The following is a 14,585-nucleotide window of genomic DNA, read 5'->3' on the forward strand; positions in this document are numbered from 1 at the left end:
TCATCATTTGGAACATTTAAAAATATCAGCCACCACACAGGCTATGGATCTATTTTTAAAGGCATGGGGAGTGACATCGTCTTTTAACTCATCACTGGGATGTGACAAGATTAAAAAAAAAAAAAAAGACAAGAAAAACCTATCTTTTTAACAAAAACTTCTCCTTCTTTGCATCTTTTCTCAATAACTATCAGAAAATCATTATGCCCCCCTGCCTGACAAGGATATTTCCAGTATTAATCACAGAAGGATGCACTGAAAGGAAGAACACAGTGCACAGCTTAGCCTTTAAAAGCTGAACAGAGAATGATTTGCCCTGAATTTGGAGTTATCCATATGACTAAACTGAATCATCCAAGCAAGTAAAAAGGAATGTTTTTGTTAACTTGACTCCAGTTGGTTGTATGAGCTAAAATATCCCAAGGATAATTGTGTAATCACTGTAAAGAGTAATTGTTGGGCGCCTGGGTGGCTCTGTTGGTTAAGCATCCGACTTCGGCTCAGGTCCTGATCTCATGGTTTGTGAGTTCAAGCCCCACGTCAGGCTCTGTGCTGACCGCTCAGAGTCTGGAGCCTGCTTCACATTCCATGTGTCCCTCTCTCTCTGCCCCTCTTCCACTGGCACTTTGTCTCTCTCTCAAAAATAAAATAAAAACATAAAAAATTTTTAAAAAAAGAGTAATTGATAAATACTCATCCCTAACGTGCTCTGTCACTCTTAAAGTCAGTTTGGGTGGATGGGATGAGGACATTAAACACATATTGTGGATTTGTTCTTTTCTATCAGACTTAGATTTTCAGTTATATTCATTTGAGTTGGAATAAATGTTACAGTCTGTTCAACATACACTCAGAATTACTCTTATCACCATTCCTGGAGGGTAAAATATAAGTGCTTGGGAAAGAAGAAAGACGGTCGGTCCCATGATCACTCCTATGAGCCTGACATTCTGAAATAGAAGCTAGAATTCTTTTTTTTTTATCTTATCTTTTTCTTTTTCTTTTTCTTTTTTTTAATGTTAGTTTTGAGAGAGAGAGACAGAGCGCAAGAGGGGGAGGGGCAGAGAGAGAGGGAGACACAGAATCCAAAGCAGGCTCCAGGCTCTGAGCACAGAGCCCGACGTGGGGATCGAACTCGTGAACCACAAGATCATGACCTGAGCTGAAGTCGGATGTTTAACCAACTGAGCCTCCCATGTGCCCCTAGAAGCTAGAATTCTCAAGAAAATTTCTAAATAGCTACCACTTAATAGAACATCTTAAATTACTTTAGTACCTTTTTATAAGATTTTATTTTTTAAAGTAATCTCTGTACCCCTCATGGGGCTTGAACTCACAACCCTGAGATCAGGAGTCAGATGCTCTATACCAACTGAGCCAGCCAGGTGCCCCTCTATTTCTCTTAAAAACAGTTTGACTCCTAGTAGATTTTAATAATCTTAAAGCATATGTAGTCCTTTCTCTTAATTTTAAGATTGTTTGTTGTGATACAAAATCATACTTAAGATGTAAACATATGATTAGATCATTAACTAGGAAAAAAAAAAACCTGGCATCTATGTGCAGGTGATCAGATGACATAAGCAGTCTGGTTTTAATTTGTGGCCAGTACTGATTGTAACTAAAAGAGACTTGCTCTTTTTGTGGAATTGGCGGACTGTTTCCCTACATCTGGAGTTAATAAAGTCTTTGAGACCACATCAGTTGCGCTTTGCCGCAAGAACTCTTTGATCTGAAAAATTGAGACTGGCACAACTGCTGCTTCATAACATTGCATCTATGTTTTTGCAAGCTGTGGTTGAGATACCAAAAGTAAAGTTATTTGGCTGGTGTTAGAAATGCTGTTAGATGGGCCTCTTAGGGAACCTTGTTTTTCAAAACACTTTTATGGTGATAAAAACTTTGAACTTATGTTAGTAAATAAAATGACAAACTTACAGTAGAGTTTTTACCGTTTTCATTTATAAGATCGATTTTTTCTAAGTCCATTTATTTTTCAAAATGTGTTTATAAAGACTAACATTAAAAAAACTTTACCTCTAAAATGAGCCCTGTTTTTTTCCATACAGCTTAAAATTTTTACATAAGAATAGGCAAGTCTCTCCTGCTTTGTGTGGGGTTTTTTGGTTCTCTTGCTTTCCATGACCACGATCATTAACCATTATCTGATCAGCGTATCTCCTTGATTTGTAAATCAGTTTAGTCACATTTATCCTTTATTTGCTTTTATAACTGCAAACATTTAGGATTTTTTAAAGTGTAAGTATATCATGCATGGGATACAGTGAATTGAATGGAAATAAGAATAAGTAAATATAAATTGATAAAATACACATTTAAATGGCCATATTATATAGATTTTTTGTGTGAGATGGCACATCAAAACTGAAATTGTTTTTCATAAGTTAGAGGCTTACACAGTGTTTCAATCTATAACCTGGATAGAATTAGAGAATTTTCTATTTCCTACTTTGAGATCAGAGATGGTGTATATAGTAAATAAGCAATTGTACCAAGAAGCATAATGCTGTCTTCTGAATTTTATTCTCATTTGTATTTTCTTACTGTGTCTATGGATTTACTTTATTCTTCATCATTTGTAGTTTCAGCCTCGTTTAGGAAAATCTATGTATAAAGGGGACACGGGACATCTAGCTGTGGCTAAGTTTAGGTAGTGAAACTGGATTAAAAGAAAAAATTGCAAAGTTCCTTTCCTGAAAACTTTTTCCTGCCCATCAGCCTGTGTAATACATTCCAAACACAACTGTATATACCCAATTATTTCATTCTGACACTACCTCATATAATAGCACTAAACTAGAAAAGTGTATTTAATATGTATAATGGGGAAGAAAACACATTTTATCTGCCAAATTTCTTTATCTAGGGTCCTTCTAGGTAGTTCTTAGGAATCTGTCTCGTCATGAACTTCTCAGGTACCACAGGTGTATGTTTTTACCTCTGGGATGTGAGAGGAAACTAACCTGAATGCCAGTCCATTAAAAATACACACCTATGGTAGTATTGAAACAACTAGCAAGAAGAGTAAAAATTGACTTTTTAACCTTTTATTTAGGATGAATTGTTTTTTAAGTAGGAATGTGCAGACAAAAACTATAAGGAACATTCTTCAGGGACTGAACAAGGGCAGTATTGGCAATATAATGGCTCCTACAAGAATGATAGAAAAATGATTGAGATACTATTAGCTAATGCTTAGAGCTTACTGTGCTAAACATTGTATATGTATTATCTCATTTGATTTTCCCATCAACCCCCTAATGCAAGTACTATTAGCACCATCTTACCAATGAGGAAATTGAGTCTTGGAAGGTTAGGTGATTTGTCAGAAGTCTTTACAGTTGTTAAATGCCTCAGAGGAAGAATAAATGAGTATGAATGATGGTTTATGTAAATAAAATCTTGGCCCCCATTTTAATCTCAGTGTGTGCTTCGTCAACTTTTTTATTAGTGCATAGACAAACATGTTTGCTCGGGATAAAATACCAGACTATGTAGAAGGACATAAAGTAAACATCCTCTGGAAGGATACCTCTATGTCCAGAGGTATAACTACTGGATTTCTTATGTATAATTACAGAAATTTTCTATGCTCATGCTACAAATACGTGTATGATTTTTATACATGCTCCCATAATTTTAATAAGGGAGCTACTTGCTTCCACTTAAGTGAACACTTAGGGTTTTTATTTTGGAGTAAAAGTTAATGGATATACCCTTATCAAACTAAAGAAATACATTTCATACACCATTCAGTAGGACACATTTCCATTCTTCCTGACTCTTGGTTTACTTTTGCCTTTACAGAGCATGCATCACCTTAATTGTTGTTTGTTTTCCTTCTTGATTTTAGTAATCACCATGAGAATGGTTTTATCATGTTTTAATTATTAAGGATATTTGGCTGCCCATTTAGTTTTGCAGAGAAATGACAATTTTGGCCATTTGCCAATTCAAAATGTTCATATTTTGCTTATCTGAAGCAAAGGTTTACCAAAGGAAATTAATACTGTTCTGATAAATTAAATGAGATTTTTCTTATAGCTGTGCCAGACTTAGAAGTTTGCTTGAAATTAAAGAAAACCCCTCAGCAGAATTTGGTTTTAATTTTGCTAACCTTACTAATAAGTTAAACAAGTTCCTGAAAACCCGTGTTGTGCCTTTCATGGATATCTTTTAATAATAACAAAGTATAGTAACTTTTAACCAAACTCATTTTGTTTTTGATAAATCTTATAACAGTGAAAAGAATGAATTTTACGAACCCAAATTCTATTTCATGCTATATTCAAAAGACATCTGTTTCCACCACCACATTTTGAATCATGAGCCTATATATGGATTTGTGTTTTGTAAGCAAATTCAGCATTTATGATTTGTTCAACCACTGGTGTAAGTGTCACACAAAGATTATTTGGAGTAGTATTTTTCTCTAGTAATCAGCCAAGACCAAATATGTAGGTGGTAACCAAGTTAGATTACGTATGTGGATTTAGTCCACTTCTTTGGATTTCTGGTAGGCCTTTATAGATACTAGATAGGCCTTTTTAGGCCCTTGGTGAAATGTAGCACTCATATTGCACAAATGATATGACACTCATAGCCATTTTAATTAAATTTCCCATTTAATTTTAAGGTATATGCACCATCCCCAAGTTCAGATGATTTCAACCGTGAATCTCCTAGTTATCCATCTCCCAAGCCACCAACCAGTATGTTTGCTAGCACTTTCTTTATGCAGGGTAAGTACTGCTTGATAGTTGTCAATCCTGCAGCAGTTTATCTATTGTATATTAACTAATATTTTAAAACTGTGAGGAAAGAGAATACCTACACAGGTATTCACATGTATAAATGTATCAATGTATGTATGAATTCAGGTATATCTATGCATTTGGGGCCAAAGTAAATTAAAATTTCTAATGTTATTTATTGCTGATTGCAATATAGTCGGAATATCCAGCAAACGTTTGGAGTGCCTATCTAGTATTGATTGAACTTATAAAGGACTTCATTTGAGAAAAATGAGTAGAGCTGCTCTTTCTCATAGAATTTAAGTGAATGAAAGCTATTAACAACTCTTTCTTATTTAAATTGCAGACTCAGGTCACCCCTAGAATGATCAATATAAATACAGTGAATATCATAGAACAGATTAAGACTTGTTCAGAGAGAAAAAGTGTTGCATTTCCTTTAATTCGTATCTTGCGTTTTTATTTGGTCTCCTGTGGTTTTGGACTATGGGGAGCATATACTATGGGAGCAATAAATCACTACATAAACGCTTCCTTGACTTTACACTGGTGAGTGAAGTTATTGCTAACACATTTCATTTGAAGACTGTCTATAATATAGTCATTATCAATTTCTTATGTTTACTGTTAGAGAAACTTATTTATTCCACAGTTTCATAGTTTTTTATAATAACGTACATTGCTTGTTATAAAGAACTTTTTTGTATATTTATGGGTATGCCATTTAACCAAAATTAAATCCAACCTATCCCCAAATTTGAGATTTTTTTTATCCTGCTTGATAAGAATTTAGATCTTCTAAGGATTTTTATAACAATATACCGACTACAGTTTGGATTGTTTTTTTTCTCCTCTAACTATAAAGCCTTATTCCTTCTTTTTAAATAGTAATTACACAGTTTGGAGGGAAGAAAAGTAGATGGACGACTGAGTCAGAAGGGGCAGGGAACGAGTATCTGGAGGGTACCCTTTGGAATTCTTAGAGCATCATCTAAATAAAAGAAAACGTTTTAGCTAAGGAAAATTTTATATTTCTCTTTTCGTCTTAGATGGGACCCACAATTCTTCTGACCTTTGGAGTTCATCAAATGGGATGAGCCAGCCTGGTTTTGGTGGAATTCTGGGGACCTCCACTTCCCACATGTCTCAGTCCAGTAGTTACGGCAGCCTTCATTCACATGACCGCTTGGTAGGCTGTAACACATGACTAGGGTGCGGCAGCACTTTGTCCTCACTTGTGTTTCTCTTTGGATTACAAGTGTAAGATTTGATTCTGCCAAAACTTCTGACATGTAAATACTTCAGGGCTTACTGCATTTAGCCTGCCTTTTTAAAAAGTACGTGACAATAGTAACGCTTTATAGCTGCCAGCTTGTAATGTTCTTTTTGACCTGTTGTCATAGTTGTCCAGCCATATGTGCAGAAAGTGTATTTAATAGATTATGTCTCTTTCCTCCTTTCTCTAGAGCTATCCTCCACACTCGGTCTCACCAACAGACATAAACACGAGTCTCCCGCCAATGTCTAGCTTCCATCGTGGCAGTACCAGCAGTTCGCCGTACGTTGCTGCCTCACACACTCCTCCCATCAATGGATCAGATAGCATTCTCGGTGAGCTGCTTTGGGTTGGCACAACTTCCTAAAACCTACTTTGGGGATTTTCAATGAACCCCACATCTTTCGATGTATTTTTTAGTATTGAGTCTAAAAATGAAAGGAAGGAAGAAAAGCTTTTAAATTGTCATTAATGTAAAAACTGGTAAGGAACCCATCTTAAATTAGCTCATTAAATACAACACATACACAATATTTGGTGATTTGTTGTGACTGTGTGTGAGATAACAGTAAAGAACACCCTTGAAATCATGGCAGAATGCTAAAAAAAAAAAAAAAGTCTGCCTGCTAAAATTCTTTGTTTTTTACCTGAAATATTCAGGAACCAGAGGGACTGCCGCTGGAAGTTCACAGACAGGTGATGCACTTGGAAAGGCTTTGGCATCTGTGAGTATTGATTTTAAATATTTTGCTGAATGAATTTTACACTGCTAAACAGTATTTTGTGGACAGTATGTCATAAAAGGTGTAGTTATAACAAAATCAACTTCATAACTCATTTAAAGCTATTCTTGGTTTATATTGATTCATGCTGCTCTTAAAATAACTCAGGAAAACACCTTCCAACCCCACTCCCGCAAGACCTATCCTTCTAACTTCAACTTAAATATGTTTGACTTAATGGAACAGATGTAGTAGAAGGAAGAGAAATTTGGGCATCTTTAAATTTAAAACAAATTACTGAGATTAATAATTAAATGTACTTATTAGTTTTAAATACATACTTAGTAAGTTGCCCATTCAAGTAAGTCAAATGAAACCAAGAAAGACAACTCATTTATTCTTCACTTATTCTTCTGGTCCACAGAAGAAAGTGCCTTCATGAGAAATTTTTCCAAGACAAAAAGTAGCTTACATACTTTTTAAAAGGGAAAGTCATCTGCAACTGATTCATTCAAAAAATAGGAAAGGAGAGTTTTCCCAAAAAAAGCCAGATTCATTGAAGGAACTAATGCTAACATGAGTAAAACTGATTTAAAGGAATCTCATAATGTTTTCTTGAGCAGCTAATTTATATCATATCAGATCATTAATGAGAAAGCAGTGATTGTTTTAATAGCTAGCTGATCCTTAAAATATCAAAACTAAAATCCCTTCTTTTGGAATTATTTTGGGAAAGCGTTTGCTAATAATCCACAAAGACTCCAAATCTACTTATTTAAAAGAAGCCCTTCTGCTTTGGACTTTATGAATTTGTCTCCTAAGGCTTTTTATTTCTTTTCTTTTTTCCCCTTAAATGTTATGCCTCTCAGAATTCCCACAGAATTGTCTTACATTTTCTATGAGGTACAGTTAAACTCTATCAGACAACATTTACTGCTATTCCTGGGGAAGGCAGACCACTTAATATGTGAATAGAGGAAGCAACCATTGAACATTTAAAGAGATAAACCTCTTTGTATCTAGTTTCTGTAGATAAACCTTTCTCTGCATCCCAGTACAAGTTTCTTGAGAAATAAAGCCAAGGCAAACTCATCAACCACATAGTGGAGCACCCCACAAAACAGTGCTCAATAAATGTTTGTTGAATTCAGTCTTAACATCATATGACAAAAATAGTGACGATAATAACAAAACCCACAAAAATACCAGCTATAATTTGAATCTTTACTAGGCACTATGCATTATACTTAGCATTTACGTGCTTTGTTTCATTTAATCCTCAAGAAAACCCTGTGAGGTTGGCATTATTATCCCCACATCAGAGAGAGGAACTAAAGTTTAAAAGGTTAAGTAACTTCGGCTCAGAAAGATTAAGTAGTTTGTCGTAGGGATCACCAAGCTAGGAAGGGTAAAGCCCATATATATTAGGTTAGAACCTTGATCTGACCAGCTTCACTACTGTTTTTTCAGAAAGAGAATGCTCTGAGTGTTGTTTTACAGGGTGTTGATGAGGATTAAAGGAAGTTGTCCTACTTTTTCTGGACTTACTCCCACCTAATGAAAACTACCTGCTTAAAAATAAAATTCTATAATATTAAATCTGAATGCCTCCTGGGTATTTGATTGGCTTGCCATATTTGTTCTGCTGATTCTGAAAGAATCCAATAGCAGATATTTCACAAGTAGGAAGAGAAATTACATTGAACTTTCAATTCTAGGCACCTTTAAAAAATACAACCTGCATTTTGGGGGCTTTTTTCCTCAAAACTCTTTTGTTTATTTTATGCAAGGAAAACTTCTATAAAGGAACCTTGGTGGGTAGGCAGGCAACAATTTGTGATGTTCTCAGTGGTCCTTCAAGCTCCCTTTCAGTTACCCTTCTAGTGGTTGACTGTTTTCCCATATTATGACCAGCATACTAGCCAAACCAATTGGCATTAGGAAAAAAAATTTCTCTGTGAGTGGAAGCCAGGGAAGAATGTCTAATCTAGTTAGTGGGTGGGCTTTGGTTGTCATGGAAACCCAGTTCTGTCATCCTATGTTGTTACTAGGCAGGAGCAGCCAGGTCATTCCATAAATCATTTCTGTCATAGCTGACGGTGATGCATTCCATCTGCTCCATCACTGCGTGCCATAGTCTGCACATTTGAAAATCCCTTCCTTCAACCCATCTGCCGCCCCCTCCCCACCAGACACCTCCCTAAACACATTCTTTTCTCTAACTTCCATTACAGATGCACATTCAGTTTAGTGCTCACAAAATGTACTGAAAAACAAAAACATTACATGGGGAATAGGAAAGATTAGAAGAGATGAGGAGAAGGAATTTTCTGAGGATTATATTTGAGAGTCTAACACACACATCAGAATTTTATGTTAGGTATTACAGATACTTGGAAATGGTGACCATGGGTATTTTGAAATTTTAACTTCTTTAGAATATGACATTTTGAATATAGCATCTAGTTTTAGATGGAGAAAACACCATGCATTGTCATTAGGAGTTATTTCTAGCTCTTCAGTCGTCTGATACATGTCTCAGAAGGTCTTTCATGTGTGAAACATCACAGGGTACAACCTTTGTTCTTTAGTTTAGGTATTAAAAAGCACACAGAATACTGTGATTAAACATGTAAGGCCAGATAATACATTTGCAAAGGTTCCTTTATTTTAGGTTTAAGCCAGGATAATTGTGGTCTTAATCTCAGGATAGCTAGAAAGAGAATTGTACATGAAAGTATTTACACAAAGTTCCCAAAGCCCTGTGGATTATGCATTAGTTTAGATAATAAACTAGAGTAGATAGAAGGAAAGGAAAATCTGGGTATTCGTGCCATTTCTAATGTGTTTCCCTGAACATTTGCCAGACAATAACCCTTTAAGATTGTGCCCATGGAGAGTTATATAGAGGAAGAAACATCTGGTTTATTTCAGTGCCTAATACCATATCAAAACACTTGGTCTTTAATTTAGAGGAGATCAAACAAGAGGACTGTTTAACTTTGTTGATTATATCAGACTTCTTTGTGATAATTTATGTTTTGATTTCTACCTCCAAGCAAAGGAGAGAGAAAGAGTGTGTGTGTGTGTGTGTGTGTGTGTGTGTGTGTGTGTGTGTGTGTTTTAATCTGGATAGTTAAATGGTCAGTAGTCTCTAACAAAAGAAAAGAAAATTCAGGGAAGTTGACGTTTAAAAGTAATTCATGAAATAAGTTTCTTTGTTCCTTAGACTCAATAACATTAGCATAATAAAGATTAACTGAAATGTGCACTGTAGTGTTTAAAAAATTGGGCTCACAGTTCTAAGGTTGGGCTTGGGAGCCCTCCATTGTTTCTTTTTTGTCTGAGGCCCTTTTCATTAGCTTCTGGCTTATTGGCACCCTGCTGATTGGAATGGACCATGACTGATAGGAGGAGGAGCCTCATTTGTTGCAGTAAAATGAGGCATATTACCGGTTAAGCCTGGCAGAAGGTATTGGGAGTTATTCATCATTGGTCATTTAACAGTACGAGGACCATGGACTGCATGCAGAATGAGTTCTTACTTTGTGTTTATGCTTTAGATTCTAAATCACTCCCATCCCCATTTTTTAAGTGACTGACTTTTTTTTTTCTTTCAAATATCAGTGTTGGAGTTCTTTAAGGTCAGAAAGTACAAGAAGTACTGAAATCCTGATTTAGAACGTTCATTATCCAGTAAAGCCGAATGTTAGAATTTCTTAAAAGTAACAACAGTTTCTATAGAATAAATATAATTTGTATGTGGTTGGTGATAGAATAAACATAGAGAGGTGAAGTTTAGTGAATTGCTCTGTGATCTAAAAGGCTGTATTATCCTGTTTTTTTAATGTTGTATTGCTCCTTCTCTCCCCACATACCCATTCTTTTTATGAAAGTAAAAGAAGAAAAAGTCCTGTAATTTGCCAGGCTATCTGTCAGTTCAGGAAAAGTATTAATAACAATTCTGTCTGTCATCACTTTAATTTAGGGCAAAGTAGAACTAGACAGTGTGGTGGGTGAGTGGAGAAAATGCCTTTTATTACACAAATGGAGAAGCTGCTTTTGAAAAAACACCATATTATATATTTTGATACTTGATATGTTTTATACTTGATATGTGCCTTTACAGTGATTTTTAAAAGCCCTCATTTGCTAGTCTTGAAAGTCTACTTATATCCTCAAAAACCCATGCCTGCCCAACAGTGTAGTATGGACAGCTTCATACATCAACACTAATTCTCAAAAATAGTAGAACATCACCATATCATTGTTCTCAAAGCTTGTAACCACAAAACTGATTTGTAGATGAATTCACCTTTATAACAAGATCTTTTAACCCCTTTGGTAGCTCTGTTACTGAACCCCATTACATAAATACTAAGATAAATACTACCATTTACTGAGTCTTGCTTTTTATCAAAAAGTATGAATAGCAAATTTCAAGTGCAGTTTAATTGCTCAAGTCTCTTTAAAAAAATAAATAAATACTGAGCACCTACTTGCATAAGACAATGATAGGCAATGATGGATTCAGTGCAGAATGATGTGAGGTCTCTGCCTTTAAAGAGCTTACAGTCAAGGAGAGAAGATATGACACACATACTAAAAATGTTAATGTTTAAAATAACGTGAAGTAAAAGACCAAAGAGAAATACAGGTTATTCTAAGAGTGTGAAGGAGGTGAAGATGAGTGTAAAGAGGGAGATGATGTGTGAGCTGGGCTCCCATGTGGTTTAGAATTCCATCAGGGAGAAATTAAGAAACCGGCATTTTGAAAGGACAAGCTGTGTTCAGAAAATGAAAAAAAATACATATTTTGTTTGGATAATAGGGTACAAAATGTTACAAGTAGGTTATAAGTTAGATATTATTGTGACCAGATTAGGGAAGATCTCAAATGTCATTCTGTTCTATTTAGCGGGCTGCAGGAAGCACTGTGTGGGATTTGACTGTTTAAAACTGGTTGGGAACAATAACTCTGGCAATTATATAAGGGGTGAAAGGAGCAGGGAGTAACTAGATATATAAAGACTTAAATGATCCATTTACAAGTTCTAGTAAAGGTTTAAAGCAGTGTCATGGTGATGAGAAGGACGTGTGCCTATCCCAGAGACCTTCTAGAGAATAGTAGGTATTGGCAGTCTGTGGTGGGGAAGGGTGGAGGGGAGAAGTTGGAGAAAGAGAGTGATATTGGTGACCATGAGAATGCCGATGCTGAAGTAGAGGAAACAGAAGAGTAAAGATGGGAAAAGGTAGGAAGCTTGGAGCAGTGATGCAAAGTTTGGCTTGACATAACAAGCTTGAAATGAAAGAATATGTCCAGATGGAGAAGTCCAGCAACCATTGTGAGGATAGAAATGTCAACTTAGTAGTCATTCACAGAGATGTCATAGTTGATACTTTACAGAAGTGATACTACCAGGAGATAAAACACAGGTGAATAGAAAAGAAAACTGAGACTAGAGCTTTTGGGGAAATCTATATTAAGAAACTGGAAGTGTGAAAGAGAGATGGAGCCTATGTATTCTACATCCAGTGATTTAAAAGAAATACTCGAATAGAAACTTCTCACAAGGATAATAACCATTCATTCTTTCAACAAGTATATATTTACCAGCACTGTTGGTACTGCAAGCTACTGCAAATCCTGTACAATTCAAATTTTGTCTGAATAAGACAAAGTCCTTGCTCTTCTGGAGCATACATTTTACTGAGGTAAAAATGTAAGAGACAGATAATAAAACAAATAAGCAAGTTTAGACAGTTAAGGATTAATGTAAACACTATGAGGAAACAACAAAACCAGGAGGGTATGACAGAGAGGCAGTACTGTTTCTCCAATGCTTTCCTGCTGTTAATCTTTACAAGGAAATAAAAAATCAGTGAGTATGTCTAGTTTATAATAAGAGGGAGTTTTGCATGAAACTGAAACTTTCCTCACTGCTCATGCACCCACCATCAATGTTGTCAACTCTTCCCTTCCTTACCAATATTATAGTTAAGGCATGTTTCATAAAAGTTAGCATCAGGTGTTCCTAAAAGTTGTAATTACTTGAATCTTGAATGTGAGAAATAGTGATTTATAAAAGTTAAGGGATATGTTGAGATATGTTTTTGTTGAAGTGTGGTGACCTTACCTAATTTACACATATGGTTTAAATTACTTTATGTATGTAGCCCACTAGGAACCAAAATGTGACCTTTAGCTAATTTTCACATGCATATCCTGATTTTTTACAAGGTAACAACCTTAAGACCAATAGTATTGATCTTAATATAACATACTAGGGGCGCCTGGGTGGCGCAGTCGGTTAAGCGTCCGACTTCAGCCAGGTCACGATCTCGCGGTCCGTGAGTTCGAGCCCCGCGTCAGGCTCTGGGCTGATGGCTCGGAGCCTGGAGCCTGTTTCCGATTCTGTGTCTCCCTCTCTCTCTGCCCCTCCCCCGTTCATGCTCTGTCTCTCTCTGTCCCAAAAATAAATAAAAAACATTGAAAAAAAAAATTTAAAAAAAAATGTATATATATAACATACTACCCTCCCTGTTACTCAGTCCTTCCATAATGTCCTTTGAAGTCTTCTTGATAGTTTTGCTTTTCCAAAATGGCTTTTTAACTTGAATATACAACTTCTAGATCTGGCTGTTTGGAGAGATTTGGTGATTGAAGGCATTTACAGTTAGAATTTAGTAACATTATACAAATTGGTGTATTTTCTTTGAGGTAGGTATATCCATTTGTAGTCAAAGGAAAATGGTCTCTCTGGCTGCTTACAATTCATTTAATACTTTCTTCTTTTTAAAAATAAAAGCTGTTGTGTTTAATGATTATGACTTGTGGAGTTTTGTTTTACATGAACCTGCCCCAGTTTCTGGCTTTCTCAGCATATTACACTGTGTTTGAAACCAGTGCTGAGACCCCCTTGTTTGCCATAATTGGGACCTCATTAAATTCATTACAAGTCTAAGCTCATTCAGAGAAAGAGTATTTCTATTGGATGACTCCTTTCACCCACAAGTAGTTTTCCTTTTTAAATTCATTCACATAAGTTGATTTGCTGCCCTAAGTTAAGTGTTGAGATGTGAAGATGGTTTATTACGCTCATTATAGAGATAGAATTGTCATAGAGAAAACTTCCTAGGGACTCTTAATACTTGGATTAAAGAGACTTTTAAAATATTTAATGGCTAATTAGGTAAACGTGTCACTATTGTCTGTCACTTTTTTTTTTTGCAATATGAAATAAATATAAAATATTGCAGCAAAACTTAGCCAAAATGCCAAAATTTATGCATCCAGATGTTATCTTATTTGAAGTGGACCTCTTAGGAAGTGAAGTCCATAAATCATTTTGGGAACATTTTCTGAAGGACTTTTAGGGTTTCTTCCACTTTCCTCAAGGGTGACAAAATATCCTTTGAGAGCAAGCTTGATTTTGCACAATACGTTTGTAGCTAAATTTGGCAAAAATGTAGTTGATCATACTGAGAACTATTTTTTTATTTTTTTTAATTTTTTTTTTAATTTTTTTTTAACATTTATTTATTTTTGAGACAGAGGGAGACAGAGCATGAACGGGGGAGAGTCAGAGAGAGGGAGACACAGAATCTGAAACAGGCTCTAGGCTCTGAGCTGTCAGCACAGAGCCCGACGCGGGGCTCGAACTCACGGACCGCGAGATCATGACCTGAGCCGAAGTCGGCCGCTTAACCAACTCAGCCACCCAGGCGCCCCTTTAATGTTTATTTTTGAGAGAGACAGACAGAGCGTGAGAAGGGAAGGGGCAGAGAGAGAGGGAGGGAGACATAGAATCC

The 14,585-nt window shown here is 35.9% G+C and overlaps 1 protein-coding gene across 3 annotated transcripts in view; it reads left to right on the forward strand.

The window, feature by feature from the left end:
* Nucleotides 1-14,585, forward strand: part of TCF12 (transcription factor 12) — a 374,877-nt gene that overhangs the window by 320,815 nt on the left and 39,477 nt on the right. For all 3 annotated transcript variants that reach the window (XM_049613680.1, XM_049613681.1, XM_049613682.1), the window contains 4 exons: nt 4,658-4,763; nt 5,825-5,964; nt 6,242-6,386; nt 6,712-6,776. In XM_049613680.1, the coding sequence (XP_049469637.1) occupies nt 4,658-4,763; nt 5,825-5,964; nt 6,242-6,386; nt 6,712-6,776 (456 nt within the window). The remainder of the gene's footprint in view (nt 1-4,657; nt 4,764-5,824; nt 5,965-6,241; nt 6,387-6,711; nt 6,777-14,585) is intronic.

This window comes from Panthera uncia, assembly GCF_023721935.1.
Source record: "Panthera uncia isolate 11264 chromosome B3 unlocalized genomic scaffold, Puncia_PCG_1.0 HiC_scaffold_1, whole genome shotgun sequence".
Classification (NCBI taxonomy): Eukaryota; Metazoa; Chordata; class Mammalia; order Carnivora; family Felidae; genus Panthera; species Panthera uncia.